This window comes from Lepidochelys olivacea (genome assembly GCF_965140295.1).
Source record: "Lepidochelys olivacea isolate rLepOli2 genome assembly, chromosome: 1".
Classification (NCBI taxonomy): domain Eukaryota; kingdom Metazoa; phylum Chordata; order Testudines; family Cheloniidae; genus Lepidochelys; species Lepidochelys olivacea.
The window spans coordinates 39025494-39039495 of record NC_140411.1 but is presented as its reverse complement, the minus strand read 5'-3'; the positions used below and the strand labels follow the sequence as shown (position 1 = coordinate 39039495).

Below are 14002 nucleotides of genomic sequence, written 5' to 3'. Positions count from 1 at the left end.
GTGCAGTTGCAGGACTACTGGTTTAAAAGTTAAAAATAACTGAAGAAAAATGAGTCTTCTGATGGAGGTGTTAAGGTGGCAGTTACTGGTCCTTTGACAAGTACAGCTATATATGCATGTCAGATACTCAAATGAGGACTATACCATCCTTCCCTGGTTCCCCTGGTCCCCCACAGTTTGCATCTGTTTAACTAAATCAATTTAGAAAGTGATTTAAATTAGTGAAATGTGTATGTATAATCAAGGACTCAATCAGAATCTCCCAATATCAGTTTCCAAGTGGTCACTTTATGGTCATACTCATATTTCCCACTCACATAATCTCAAGGGCTTAGTTATCTCCTAACACAGTGAAAACTATCCCTTGTTTCTTTGGCATTCAGCATGTTTTACCATCAGGTAGCTTGGCAAGGTTAGCACTACACCTCTTCCCTCTGATTGACTTTGCCTAGCTTACTTCACAGTAACACTAAAGCGCTATCTATTATGTTTTTACCAGGGGAATTCATACGCATTATTTACCCCACAATAAAAAAAAATTCAGTGAAGACAGTTGAGATGTCTTGTGGCAGTCTACCTTTGAAATCCATCTCCTTTTGTTCTCACTGCTATTGAGCCTTCCACGCAACCTCCATGACTCTGCCTCCACTATTCCGTGACCAAGGATGATGTTAAATGGCAACAGTTACAGTTCAACTTGCAGGACCCAGTAACTTACACCCAAGAAGATTTAAAGAACCCATCAAGGAGCACTCACCCATTAATGCTGATCTTTAACAAATCTTGAATATTGGAGACGTTCCCCAAAGAACACATAAAAGGCTAATTTGCTACTATTTTTTTAAAAGGTAAGCAGGATGACTCAGGTAACTGTTTGCCTGACATCAATCTCAGCCAAAATGGATCAGGATTAAAGGGTGGTTCAATAATTAATATCAAATTGATATGATTTTATGGAAAATAAGTCTTGTCAAACACACTTGATATTGTTTGACAAAACTACAAGTTTGGCTTATAAATATAACACTGTAAAGCATTTGAGTTCATACCACATGGCATTCTGATGTAAAAATTAGCTCTATACTAAATCAGTGCAGCGCATATAAAAAGGATTAAAAATTGGCCAGTAGAGTTCGGAAAGTAATGGTAAATGGGGAATCATAACTCAAACAATGGATTTTTAATGGGATTCACCCAAGGGATATGTTCTTGACCCAATCATATTCAGTGTCTATCGATGATCTGAAAGAATATATGAAGTCATTGCTGGTAACATTTACAAATTACAAAAATCAGTGGAGTGGGAAACAATGACAGGCCAGTTATTCAAAATTATCTGGGTTGCTTCATAACTGGGCTCATCAGAACACCATATGTTTTAATACAGCCAAATTCAAGATCATACAGCTAGAGATGAGCGTAGGTCATACTTACCAGATGGAAGATTGCATTCTGGAAAACAGCGACTCTGACAAGGTTTTAAGGTTCTTGGCTGATAACCAGGTGAACATGTCCTGTCACTGCAGGCCTGTGGCTAAGCCAGCTAATGTGAGTCTTCTACATAAGCAGTATAATATCAAGTAGGAGTATTGACTCTGTATGTAACATTGATGAGACTATTACTGGAATAGTGTGTCTAGTTGCACTACTGGAAAGGGTTCCAAAAACAGCTGGAAAGTCTGCCTTGTACTGAATGACTTAGAAAACTCAGTCTATTTAGTTTACCAAAGACAAGGTTAAGACACAACCTACATCACAGTCAACAAGTACTTACACAGAGAAACATTTCTGACAGAGGGCCCCTCAATATAGTCAAAAACAAAACAAGAGCTGGAAGCTGAAGCTACATAAATTCAGGCACAAATTTCTAAATGAGGGTAATTATCCACTGGAACAACTCACACCTAGGCAAGTGGCAGATTCTTCATCCCTTGACATCTTTAAATCAAGATTGGAAATCTTCCTAAAATATCCTCTTGCTCAGCTACCAGATGTGAGCTTGATGCAGAAATTACTACTATGCGAAATTCCATGGCCTCCATTATGCAGGTGGTCATTATGCTTGAGGATAATGGTCCCTTCCAGTTTTCAAACCTGTGACACACTTCTTCACATCGAATCAGGCACTCTGGCTTGCATTATTGCTCATCCCAGCAACAGCAGTCTCCAAAACACTTCCCATCATGCTGTCACTCCTCAAAAGCTCATGTCTGCCTTGCTTACAGTCCTTTACTTTACAATTTCTCCTACACTAGGAACAATCTGGAACACTGGCACCCTGGATGCTCAAAGTCTCCCTAAGCCTTTCTCCCAGGGTTTCTTCAATTTTTGTTGGTTTTTAATCTCAGGAGGCAGGTAAGCATGAAGGTTGGCCATGTCTAGAATACAACAATCTTGTAAGAAACAACATCTGAATCCATTCTTCAAGTTGTTAACACAAGAAGTTCAATAAATAAGCCAAAGAACAGGATCAATAAAGGACAAACTCATCTCATGTTTTGATGTCAGGAAAACAGGGATGACTTTTTTGGGAGGGTGATTTAAGTGGAAAGTATAAGACTTTCAACCAGTTTCTGAAGGCAATGCTAAAACCAAAATTGAATTTCTCTGGTATTATGTGCATGAAATCACATTTGACACAGTCACAAAGTTTTTGCAGCATCTAAAGAAAACTGGGACAGACACCATCCACACAACGAACTGAACTGAGAATTTAACTACAATCCTGAGATAACTAGTTCAATTGATAGCCAGGTGACAATAATTTTGACAATTATTTTTAGGTGAGATTAGGAAAGAAAGCTCTTCAGGAGTGACATTTTGGGGATTAAAGCATGATACAAGCTTTGTTTTCTATCCAAGTAAACACCAGTATACAGCTTTTCTGGGCAGTTCAAATAAAACCTTATAGAAATGAATAACCTAGCTGCCTTAAGATTTAACATTTTGTGCTTACTGGAGTATTTGGAATTCATCCTAATGTGAAGATCCTGGGCTACATGTGCTTCCATTGAAAGAGCAAGTTTAATAAACCATGATTTGGATTGAGTCAGAAGCTGGGCACAGTTCTCTCACTTCTCTCAAAAGAAAAATGACCTTCCTCGTGGGTAGTAGTCTGGAGCCAGTCTAGTCTTCATGACAGAAACTGTTCTTGCACCAGATAATTTTGTTGCAGACCTACCAAGCCAAAAAGGTTTACTTTTTTATTCACATTTAGTTTATGTGAAGTTACAGTGACATTGCTGCTGCCTCTGTACCAAACAGATTTCTCTCTTCCAGAGAGAGAGAGAGAGAGAGAGGTTTCAGAGTAGCAGCCGTGTTAGTCTGTATTCGCAAAAAGAAAAGGAGTACTTGTGGTACCTTAGAGACTAACCAATTTATTTGAGCATAAGCTTTCATGAGCTACAGCTCGCTTCATCGGAAGCATCACGAAAGCTTATGCTCAAATAAATTTGTTAGTCTCTAAGGTGCCACAAGTACTCCTTTTCTTTTAGAGATAGAGACAGTTTACCAAGTAGCAGATATAACTCTTTAGAGAAGCTGATTAGCTGACCTACAAAAAGAAAAAGGCAAAAACACCTTTGTACATCATACTGGAATCTGTAACTGCAGATCAGAGGCAAACGATCATTTAAAAATCCTGCAAAAATGAAACTTCCAGAAGAGAAGATACTATTTGCTGATCCTGCATAAAACCTTCCCCCTTTGCATATTATTTGGCCCACACAAACAGCTACATAAAAATGTTTTGAAAGGCAAGAGCAGCAAACAATTTGAAACTGGAGGGAATCAAACAAGTGACAAATCTGAATTAACCGACTACCCAGATGGCTCTGATTAATAACCAAATTTAACTGTGAAACTGCTTTAGCGGCATTATCTATTTGATAGTTCTTTGACAATGACCAATCTTATTCACAATAAGTAATTGTATCTATTCAGCTAAGAAGTTTTCCTAGCATCCTTAGGAAAATTATTTGCCCTGTCTACATTCCAGGTAGGAAATTGTTGAGCTCAAATAGCTTCTAGCTCTTTACAACTAGCAGTGGATTAAGGCTTGTAATTACTATATTGTAATTGAGTTTTCCTGAATCTAAAATCAGACCTGTGCTTCTTCCAGCAATATAAATCCCTATATGGTTTGGGACCCATGTATTTTTGAGTGTATTTCTCTGTTTGCTGTATATCCCTGGAGCGCTCAAGTTTGCAGTCTCTAGATTTCCCTTGTCTAGAATTTTCTTTCCTCATTGGTCCAACAGGACCTGAGCAGGATGATGGATAGGGTCTGTTGCAAGGCCTGTTCAACTAGCATTCTGCCTGGAAGGTAGAGATGAGAGCAAGTGAGTGCAGGCTTTTTGCTTAGAAAATTTCCTCAGTAACAGTGTCATTTCGTAAGGTATGCATTTTTATATTATTGCCGTTACCTACATAAACACATTGTGATTTGTAAAATACATGCTTCACTGCCTCCTCAAATGAAGCAAGTAGAAACTGCCTGGATCCAGTACATTCTCTTCAGTGGTTTCCAAAAACTAATTCATATACCACAACTTCTACTACAGGAAGTTGGTAGGCTTCAACTTTAGGTCATTTATATAGGGCAGAGGTTCCCAAACTTTTTATTTGTTGTGTCCACCACGTGGAGACCCACATCCCATGTGCCCCGCCCCCCCTTTCATCAAGCAGAAATAGCACCTCTGTGGATGCCTGGAATCCGGAAGCCCACCTCCCAGCCAGAGCACCCTGTCACTCCATGGGCCAGGGCAAGTGGCCCCAGCAAGAGAGACAGCCAGGCCACACCTCCCCATTTCCCCACCCACGGGAACCTCAGACACCATCAGGCTCCTCCAGCTGCAGCATGTGCGTACTGGTGGGTGTGCAAGAGCCTGTGTGAGCAGGGAGGAACTACCTCCCAACATGGCATACACGCACCAGCCTCCAAGAAGGTGAGCAAGCTGGAATGCCTCCCCTCCAACCCCCCCCCCATGCAGGGAGAGGGCATTCCCCCCACCCTGCTCCTTGCCCTCCCTTCTCCCTGCTTCTCCAGCCCAGCAGCAGTGGCAGGAACTGGAGCAGGAGACCAAGTCAGTGAGAGAACTCTCAGCAACTAGTCAGGTCCTCACATTCCCCCAACAATCCTGTTGTACCCCCCCGCCCAGAGGGCACACTCTCCGGTTTGAAAACCAGTGATGTATGGTGTAATACTAAGCCTCTCTCCTATACTAGTACCTGGCAGCTGTGCTGGTGTTCATTTCCCATTCAATCACACATGATTTCCTCACAGAGCTACTCCGAACTCCACTACTAGTTCAAGTACTTACAGCCAACTGAAGTGATGGGAACTGACTGGGTTTAGTTAAGGTCTTACTCTGATAAATGGATGGACCTGTGCAAACGGGTTGGGACCATGTTTTCTAAAGAGCAACCTATCCACACATGGTCCCAAACTTAAGGAGAACCCTTCAACTTCTGTTTGCTGGAGTATGAATGACAAGAGTAGGTAACCAAGTGCAGACACTTAGCTGAGAGCCCTGGCCTCTGTGGTCTGGACAGATAGAAGGTTGTGTCTAGAAATGTTCCCAGAACTATATTAGGAAGTTTCTCAGAAGGTAGATTACTGACTGCAATGTGATGCCAAAAAGAGGCACATCAAGTGTGGTTTTCCATCAACTCTTATGAAGATGATAATCTCTAGGTTTGGCCCTATGCCTGGTAATTAAGAACTGCAAAATTCTAAGGTTGACACAAATTAATCCCTGTATTGAGAATGCACAGCTGAGAGGAAATGAAAGAGGAGCTGACCCAGATACAGGTCAGTCTGTCCCTGGCAGGCAGATAACTGTGGAGAAAGAGGTAGCCTGCAGCAGCCACAGAACTAGTACAGCAGGAGTTTGGCCTCACCTCCTCTCTTCCTTCTGCACACGCACTGCTGGAGTTGCCAGGGAGGGGCTGGGCAGTGAGGACTACATGCTACATTCCCCATTAGCTCTGCCTGGCTGTGATGGGGAATGTACAAAGGAAGAGCTCCCTTTTCAGCAGCTGCCATAGCATTGGCAAGAATACCCAGAGTGGGGCAGATGCCTGCTCAGTCCCAGAGGGCTGAAAATTTTAACAAACAGTGACAGCCTAAGCATTTCTGAGTAGGCCTAAAACTATTTTTGCTGCTCCTCCCATTCCGCAGTGTAATCAAGACCTTTCCACCATCACACAAAGACACCCAGGGCCAGCTTAAGAATTTTACAAAGAATCAAAAGCCCAAACTTAGCTGCCTCATTTAACAAGGATGTATATGTGAAGAGGGATCTTTAGATTTCCTCTCACACACCCCCCAACTCTAGTCTCCGCCTGCCGAAGGGGAGTCCAAAAAGTTTTTCCTCTCCACTCTGCCAGTTGTTTATACATCAAAGTTTTCAAAACTGTCTTTGCAAGCCAGAGTGAAAGACGCACATTTTTGTTTAAACAAAAGCAGATATTCTCATTAATTAAACTTATGGTATGTCTATAGAACAACTGGGAGATGTCTCTACTCAAGACACCAGGTTAAAAATAGCAATATGGCCAGAGAGGCACAAGGGGCTGCATGGTCTAGCCACACAAATCTAATCCCACCCAACCCCCTGTGAATGTACTCAGGTGGCTAGTTTGACCCGCCACTCAGGTAGCTGCAGCCATTCTACAATCTTTAACACGCTATCTTAAGCGGAGTTACAGAATATATGTCTACCCAATCTACTTCCAGCTGCCTTGCAGACATACTACTAAAGGTTGGCTTTGTCAACAGGAGGCTTGTGTGAGACTCCCTCCAGCTAATGACTACTGGTAGCAATGTGTTATAAGCCAATACCACAACAGAGGATAGTAATGTACCAGCTCTCAAGATAAACCTCTAGAATATTGGGGGGGGTGGGGAGGGTGCGGTGAACCCACCTCTCTGCAAAGGAACCATTAGAGAAGACGGAGAGAATGCCAGTTCACTATGATTACACAGCAGTGAGCAAAGAAACAAAGGGCAATAACCTCACACTCAAATTGCTTAACTCCCACAAATTTGAATCTGTGTACTATTTTCAGAATTTCCAGTGAAGTAACATCTGTCAAGCAGGCAAGAGGTCCTTCCAGAAAAAGAATACTTTTTTATAAAAATATTTGCAGAAGTTGAAGACAAAAGAAGAGTTCCTATTCCAACTTTGCTTTGAATTTGTATGTATGCACTCACACACAATATATAAGTAGCGGTGGGACCTATGTGTAGAGCTCTTCAGAATACTGAATTTTGCAGGACATTATGCATTTCAGACAAACACGGCTGCCTGGTCCATTACACCATCCAGTCAGGTGCACTGAGTTGGTAGCCCGAAGACTATGAGCTTGAGGGCTTTTCTACACTGGCACTTTCTAGTGCTGCAACTTTCTCGCTCGGGTGTGAAACACACACACCCCTGAGCGCTGCGAGTTTCAGCGTTGTAACGCACCAGTATAGGCCGTGCGCCGGCGCTGGGAGCTATGCCCCTTGTGGAGGTGGCGGCATTTTTGTTTGTTTGTTTTCAGAGCACTGGGAAAGCTCTCTCCCAGCACTGTGCCGCAACTACACCAGCCACGTTAAAGCGCTTTCACGTTGCCAGTGAAGACGTGCCCTAAGTCTCACATCTATTGATTTCGGTTGTATTGTCATACACTTCACAGCCCTTATTGAACAAGGCTAAGAACTTATACTAAAAACCAGGTAAATGTATTTCCCTGGTTTTACAAATAAATTACAGAGGTTGCACAAGGTCAAAACTGGCAGAGTTGGGAATAGAGATTTAAATTTTAATACAGCTAATCCAAGTCTTATCCACTCAGCCACACTGCCTCTAAATAATGCCAGACCTATGAACTTGGCTATCCTGCCTTTGAAGCCACTCTAATCTTCAAGACTGCACTCCTCTCCAAACAGTCAGCTACTCATGGCACAAACATGGGTTGCCATTCCCAGGAGATTACACAAGTCTTCATATAGTCCCTCACCTTTCTTACACTCTCTGATCAACAATGAACTACCACTGCTGACATTTAAATCATCCAGTTCTGGGCCTCATGCTTTGAGAGAGATGTGGAGAAACTGGAGAAAGCCAAGAGGATAGCTACAAAAATGATAAATGATAAATTAGAAAACCTGACCTATGAGGAAAGGTTAAAAAACTGGACATATTTATTTTTGAGGAAAGACGACTGAGTGGGGCCTGGTAACAGACTTCAAATATGTTAAAAGCTGTCAGAGAGTACAGTGATCACCTGTTCTCCATGTCCACTGGAGGTACGGAAAGTAGTAATTGGCTCAATCTGCAGCAAGGGAGATTTAGGTTAGATATTAGGAAAAACTTTTTAACTATAGTAGACTTCCAAGGGAGGTTGTGGAATCCCCATCACTAAGTTTTTAAGAACAGGTTGGACAAATACCTGTGAGGGATGGTCTCTCTAAGTGTATTTTCTCCTACCTCTGTGCAGGGGACTGGACTGGACGGCTTCTCAAAGTCCCTTCCGCACTACATTTCTAAGATCATTGGGCATATGTGTAAACAACCCACTGAAACAAACAGGGGAGCTGACACCTCCCCAGGTTTGTTTCAGCATATCTGCAAAAGCAAGCACGCATCAGTTAACTCTGACTATGAGTCAAGCACATCTACACAACCATTACGGCTAAAGACCTACTTTTCTTCTTTTAAATCAGAAGAGATTCTGGAGAACAAAAGGGCAGCATCCAAAGAAAGTGCAGCAAGTCAGAGACTTGGTTCAACATGACGCAATATGAGCCTCGGCTTTAGTGTAAATACAATGAGGTCTTGCCCAGTTTTATACTCTGATAGCAATGACACGGATAACTACATGCTAAAATGAATAATATTTCAAACAACCTATTCTAGAGCATCATAGTCCCTTTTGTCACACACACACAGGCATTATGGCTCACCAACTACAGTGAGCCTCATTTAAAAGACATCTACCTTCAAGGAACAATGCTTCCATTACACTCAAAAACTAAGCTGCAATGTATCATCGTCACACTTTATATATTACACCCTCTTTTTCAGGCAACAGACTCATAAAAAGGAAAGTCACAATAGGAGCTCATAGATTCCAAGGCCAGAAGGAACCATCGTGATTATCTAGCCTCCTGTATAACAAGGACATAGAACTTCCCCATATCTTTTAGAAAAACTTCCAATCTTGATTTAAAATTTGTCAGTAACAAAGAATCTACCATAATCCTTGCTAAATTGTGCCAATCGTTAATTACTCTCACTGTTAAAAATATACACCTTATTTCCAATCTGAATTTGTCTAGCTTCAACTTCCAGCCATTGGATCGTGCTATACCTTTTTCCTGCTAGCTTGAAGAGACCACTATTAAATATTTCTTCCTGGCGTAGGTACTTAGACTAATCAAGCCACTCTTTAAACTTCTCTTTGTTAAACTAAATAGATTGAGCGCCTGTTGGACTTCCCCCAAGACCTCTTCCATTTGGTTCTCAAGAACTCAGTTTGCCTCCAGTCTCATCATTCAGATTCCTTTATCTGGCTTATGGCAAAGCTATCGTTAAGTTGCTCAGACTCAACCATAAGGGTTGAGTATAGGGCATAACATATCTAAAGTTACACAGAAAACCTTTTCCTTTATAGAAATTTACACATTACATTGCATTTACTATGCATTGCATCACATGTTCTGGGATTGACTTGGTTACTTTGTAAGAACCGATCCCTGTACAGCATGTTCTGTCCACGTACTGTCCATGTATGACTTACCTTTTACATCATCTTACGTTCCAGGCTTATCTTGTCCATTGTAAATGGTTCCTTGGGTGTTCCCCCTTATCTTAGCTAGTACAGACTCTCTCTCTTAGCTTACTGGCCCCCTTACCTATCACTTACACAGACATTTTGCTTCCAGTCAGCTGATCCATTTACCTCCCTTATTTCTGTCTCCCAAGAAATGAAGTCTTACCCATGTCTAACTACTCACATTAAGCCAGGCCTACAGCTCCTTGAGTCTATCATGATAAGACATGTTTTCCAATCATTATCATGGCTCTTCTCTGAACCCTCTCCAATTTATCAACATCTTTCTCGAGTTGTGGGCACCAGAACTGGACACAGTACACAAGCAGCAGTCACACCAGTGTTGAATGCAGAGGTGAAAAAAAAAACCTCTCTACTCCTGCAAGATTCACCAGCCTGTGTATCCAAGGATCTCATCAGCCCTTTTGGCCACAGCATTGCACTAAGAACGCATGCTCAGCTGATTATTCCCCATGATCCCCAAATCTTTTTCAGAGTCACTGCTTCCCAAGATAGTCTCCCATGCTGCAACTATAGCTTACATTCTTTGCTCATAGATGTATTCATTTACATTAAGTTGCATTAAAAACGCATATTGTTTGCTTGCACCAATTTTACCAAATGATCCACATCACTTTGTATCTGTGACCTGCCCTCTTCATTATTTAACATTCCCCCAATTTGTGTGTCATCTGCAAACTTTATCAATGATGATTTTGTGCTTTCTTCCAAGTCATTGATAAAAATGTTAAATAGCACAGATCCAAAAATAGATCCCTGAGGGAGCCCACTAGAAACACCCCCATTTGCTGGTGATTCCCCATTTGCAATTACATTTTGAGACCTATCAGTTAACCAGTTTTTAATCCATTTAATGTGTGCCACGTTAATTTTATATCTTTCTAGTTTTTTAAATCAAAATGTCATGTGGTACCAAGTCATATGTCTTACAGAAGTAGATTACATCAACACTATTACCTTAATCAACCAAACTTGTAATCTAATCAAATACAGATATCAGGTTAGCTTGACAGGATCTATTTCTCATAAACCCATGTTGATTGGCATTAATTATATTACAGTCTTTTAATTCTTTATGAAATCAAGTCCTGTACTGGCACTCCATTATCCTCCACAGGACTGATGTCACACTGACAGGCCTACAATTATCCAGGTTATCCCATTTATCATTTTTAAATATTGGCACACCATTAACTTTCTTCTGGAACTCAAACCCCCCCGGTTTCAAGACTCACTGAAAAATCAACAATAATGGTCCAGTGAGCTCCAAAGCCAGCTCATTTAAAACTCTTGTATGGAAGTTATCTGGACCTGCTGATTTAGAAATGTCTAACTTTAATATTTAACATCCTTCTGAGATACTCTAGGCTCACGGGTGTCATTGACAGAGGGAAAAAAAATCAAATAGAACATTGTGTTGTGAAAACATTTTTATCTCATTACTTCTGGCTTTTGTATCATGTATTACAATATTTTTCTTTACTGCAGTGAGTTACTACTCTTTGTGGAACAATGTACAATTTTAATAACATTTTCCCTACAATGACAGGTTTCAGAGTAACAGCCGTGTTAGTCTGTATTCGCAAAAAGAAAAGGAGTACTTGTGGCACCTTAGAGACTAACCAATTTATTTGAGCATGAGCTTAAGTTCCACGGTATGCATCCGATGAAGTGAGTTGTAGCTCACGAAAGCTCATGCTCAAATAAATTGGTTAGTCTCTAAGGTGCCACAAGTACTCCTTTTCTTTTTCCTTACAATGTGGGTCTACAAAAATGTTCAAAAACTACATTAGTAGGAAAATGTTAAAAGACACATTAAAATTCTAATTGTGAACATGGTAAAACAGTTATTTAACCCAAAGATGAAGATACCGGGGAAAAAAGGTAAGTTTTTCACTTTCAATACTGTACTTACTGGGCATATTCTGCTAGAGGTAACTTAAACACATCAAAAACTTCTTTGTTCTTCATTAGGTAGACTGAACGCAAGTAGGATACAAAACACTGAAAGGAGAAGAAAAGTGTTTTAAAACAGAAAAGAAAAATGCTCTCATTCAATTAACTGTATATTAACATTATACCATTTGGCTAACCAGAAAAAAGTTGAGAATTCTAATACTGGTTTTGTCCAAGAACTTATTTATCCACACAGTTTCAACAAAAGAAAAGAAGATCTAGTTCTTAATATTTCAGTACTTCATTCAGAGCAGCCTAATTGGCTCATTATGTTAATTGTGTGTAGCTGTAGCTTTGCTAGTCACAAAATACGCTTGTGAGAGCAGCTAGAAAGAGGAGACTAGTTCATGTATTACTCAAAAGCTGGGAGAAAAAAAAATATGAAGTTACTGGACTAGAATATCTCAGTTAAACCAATGTAAAGATCTCCAGCAGTGACACAGTATGTAGCACAGTAACTTGGATTTTTTTTTTTTTTTTTGGTATTTTTCCTCATCTTCCCTACCATCTCAAACTTTTAGTCTGTACACTTATCTCATATTGCTTCCCACCCTCTACCTTATTACGTACACTTCCCTCATTTGCCAAAATCATCTATCCTTTACTTCTTAAAATTTAAGCTCTTTGCTCCATCCTTGGAAACCATTTTTAACAACTAGTAGAATTTGTTTTATGAGAGGTTTTTTCCTCCCTGTAACTCCTCTGTTGAAACAACCTTGGCTGCAGATTCTGCTTACAGCTTTGTTCTATCCAGATTGCAATCAAAAACCAGAAAATCACTGCTATAACACTGGGTAGCCTGCATTGGCAAAGCAGTAAAACAATTGATAACTCGTGTGTGTCATTCAGTAAATCATTGTTTATACCAGTGTAACCATTCTGTAATTTTTGTTTTGGGGCATCACTTGAAAAATTACATGACTGTCTCTTCTTTGTTAATTCATCCATGGAATTCTGAGGTTGCCTCCTGTTGTCTGAGATACAATAAAGCAGACTTGACTTTTTTTTTTCTCCCACTTAAAAAAAAAATCTTTAAATCTATTCATAAATAACTCAAAACTCAATATATACACTTGCTGACAAATTGACTTAATTTCATCTCTACAGAAATTTTGATGGTAATATGGTAATTTCTCTCATGTTTTGCAGTATTAGTAGAATTTAATCTTTTAGTTTTGCTTGTATATGTACAAGGATTCAATGTAGAAAAGGAAAGGCTGATCTGATCTTCATTAAATGGTAGTTTGTAACATGAGCCAAAAATAATATAATAATTTGAGTATCATTCTAGATCGGGGAGGACAAAATACAGCCCATGGGCCAGATTCAGCCCGACTAACATTTCTGTCCGGCCTGCCATGACTAACATTTCTGTCCGGCCTCCTCTGCTCCCTCGCAATCTCCGAGTTCGGGCTGCCAGAAGTCCCGCAGTGCAGCGGAGCGCTCAGGCAGACTGCCTGCCTGTTGTGGCCCCACACCACTCCCGGAAGCGGCCAGCTGCTGCTGGCACGTCTCTGCACACCCCTGGCAGGGGGAGGTGGCTCTGGGCACTGCTCCTTCCCCCAGCACTGTCTTCACAGCTCCATTGGCCATAAACTGGCCAATGGGAGCTGCGGGGGCAGTGCTTGCAGGCATGGGCAGCCCATGGAGACCTGCTATCCCCTTACCCCCAAGTGGCACACAGAAACATGCCAGCAGCAGCCGGCCACAGCCGCTTCCGGGAGCAGCATGGGGCCACAGCATGCAGGCAGCCTGCCTGAGTCCTGCTACAATGCCAGCCGGGAGCCGCCTGTTATAAACGCCTCCCAACCAGAGCCTGTACTTCGCACCCCCTACTGCACCCCAACCCCCTGCCCCAGATCAGAACCCCCTCTTGCACCCAAACTCCCTCCCAGACCCTGCACCCCAATCCCCTGCCCCAGCCAGAGCCCCCTCCTGCACCAAACTCCCTCCCAGAGCCCACACCCCTCACCTTCTCCTGCACCCCAACCCTCTGCACCAGTCCAGAGCTCACTCCTGTGCCCCAACTCCCTCCTAGACCCCGCATCCCCTCCATTAATATAGTAGAAACATGCAGCCCGTGACAACTTATCAAAATTTGTGGAGTGGCGCCCCTGCGAAAATTATTGCCCACCCCGTTCTAGATCTTCCTATTTAAGTGTAGTGGTCCAATAATCCTGTAACCTATTCTTTGATTTGAGTC

At 41.5% G+C, this 14002-nt stretch overlaps 1 protein-coding gene across 1 annotated transcript in view; it reads right to left on the bottom strand.

Annotated features, from left to right (window-relative positions):
- DDX10 (DEAD-box helicase 10) overlaps positions 1 to 14002 on the bottom strand; it is a 323849-nt gene that overhangs the window by 244650 nt on the left and 65197 nt on the right. Inside the window, exon 12 of the mRNA XM_084613019.1 lies at positions 11759 to 11847. Within this exon, the coding sequence (XP_084469145.1) occupies positions 11759 to 11847 (89 nt within the window). The remainder of the gene's footprint in view (positions 1 to 11758; positions 11848 to 14002) is intronic.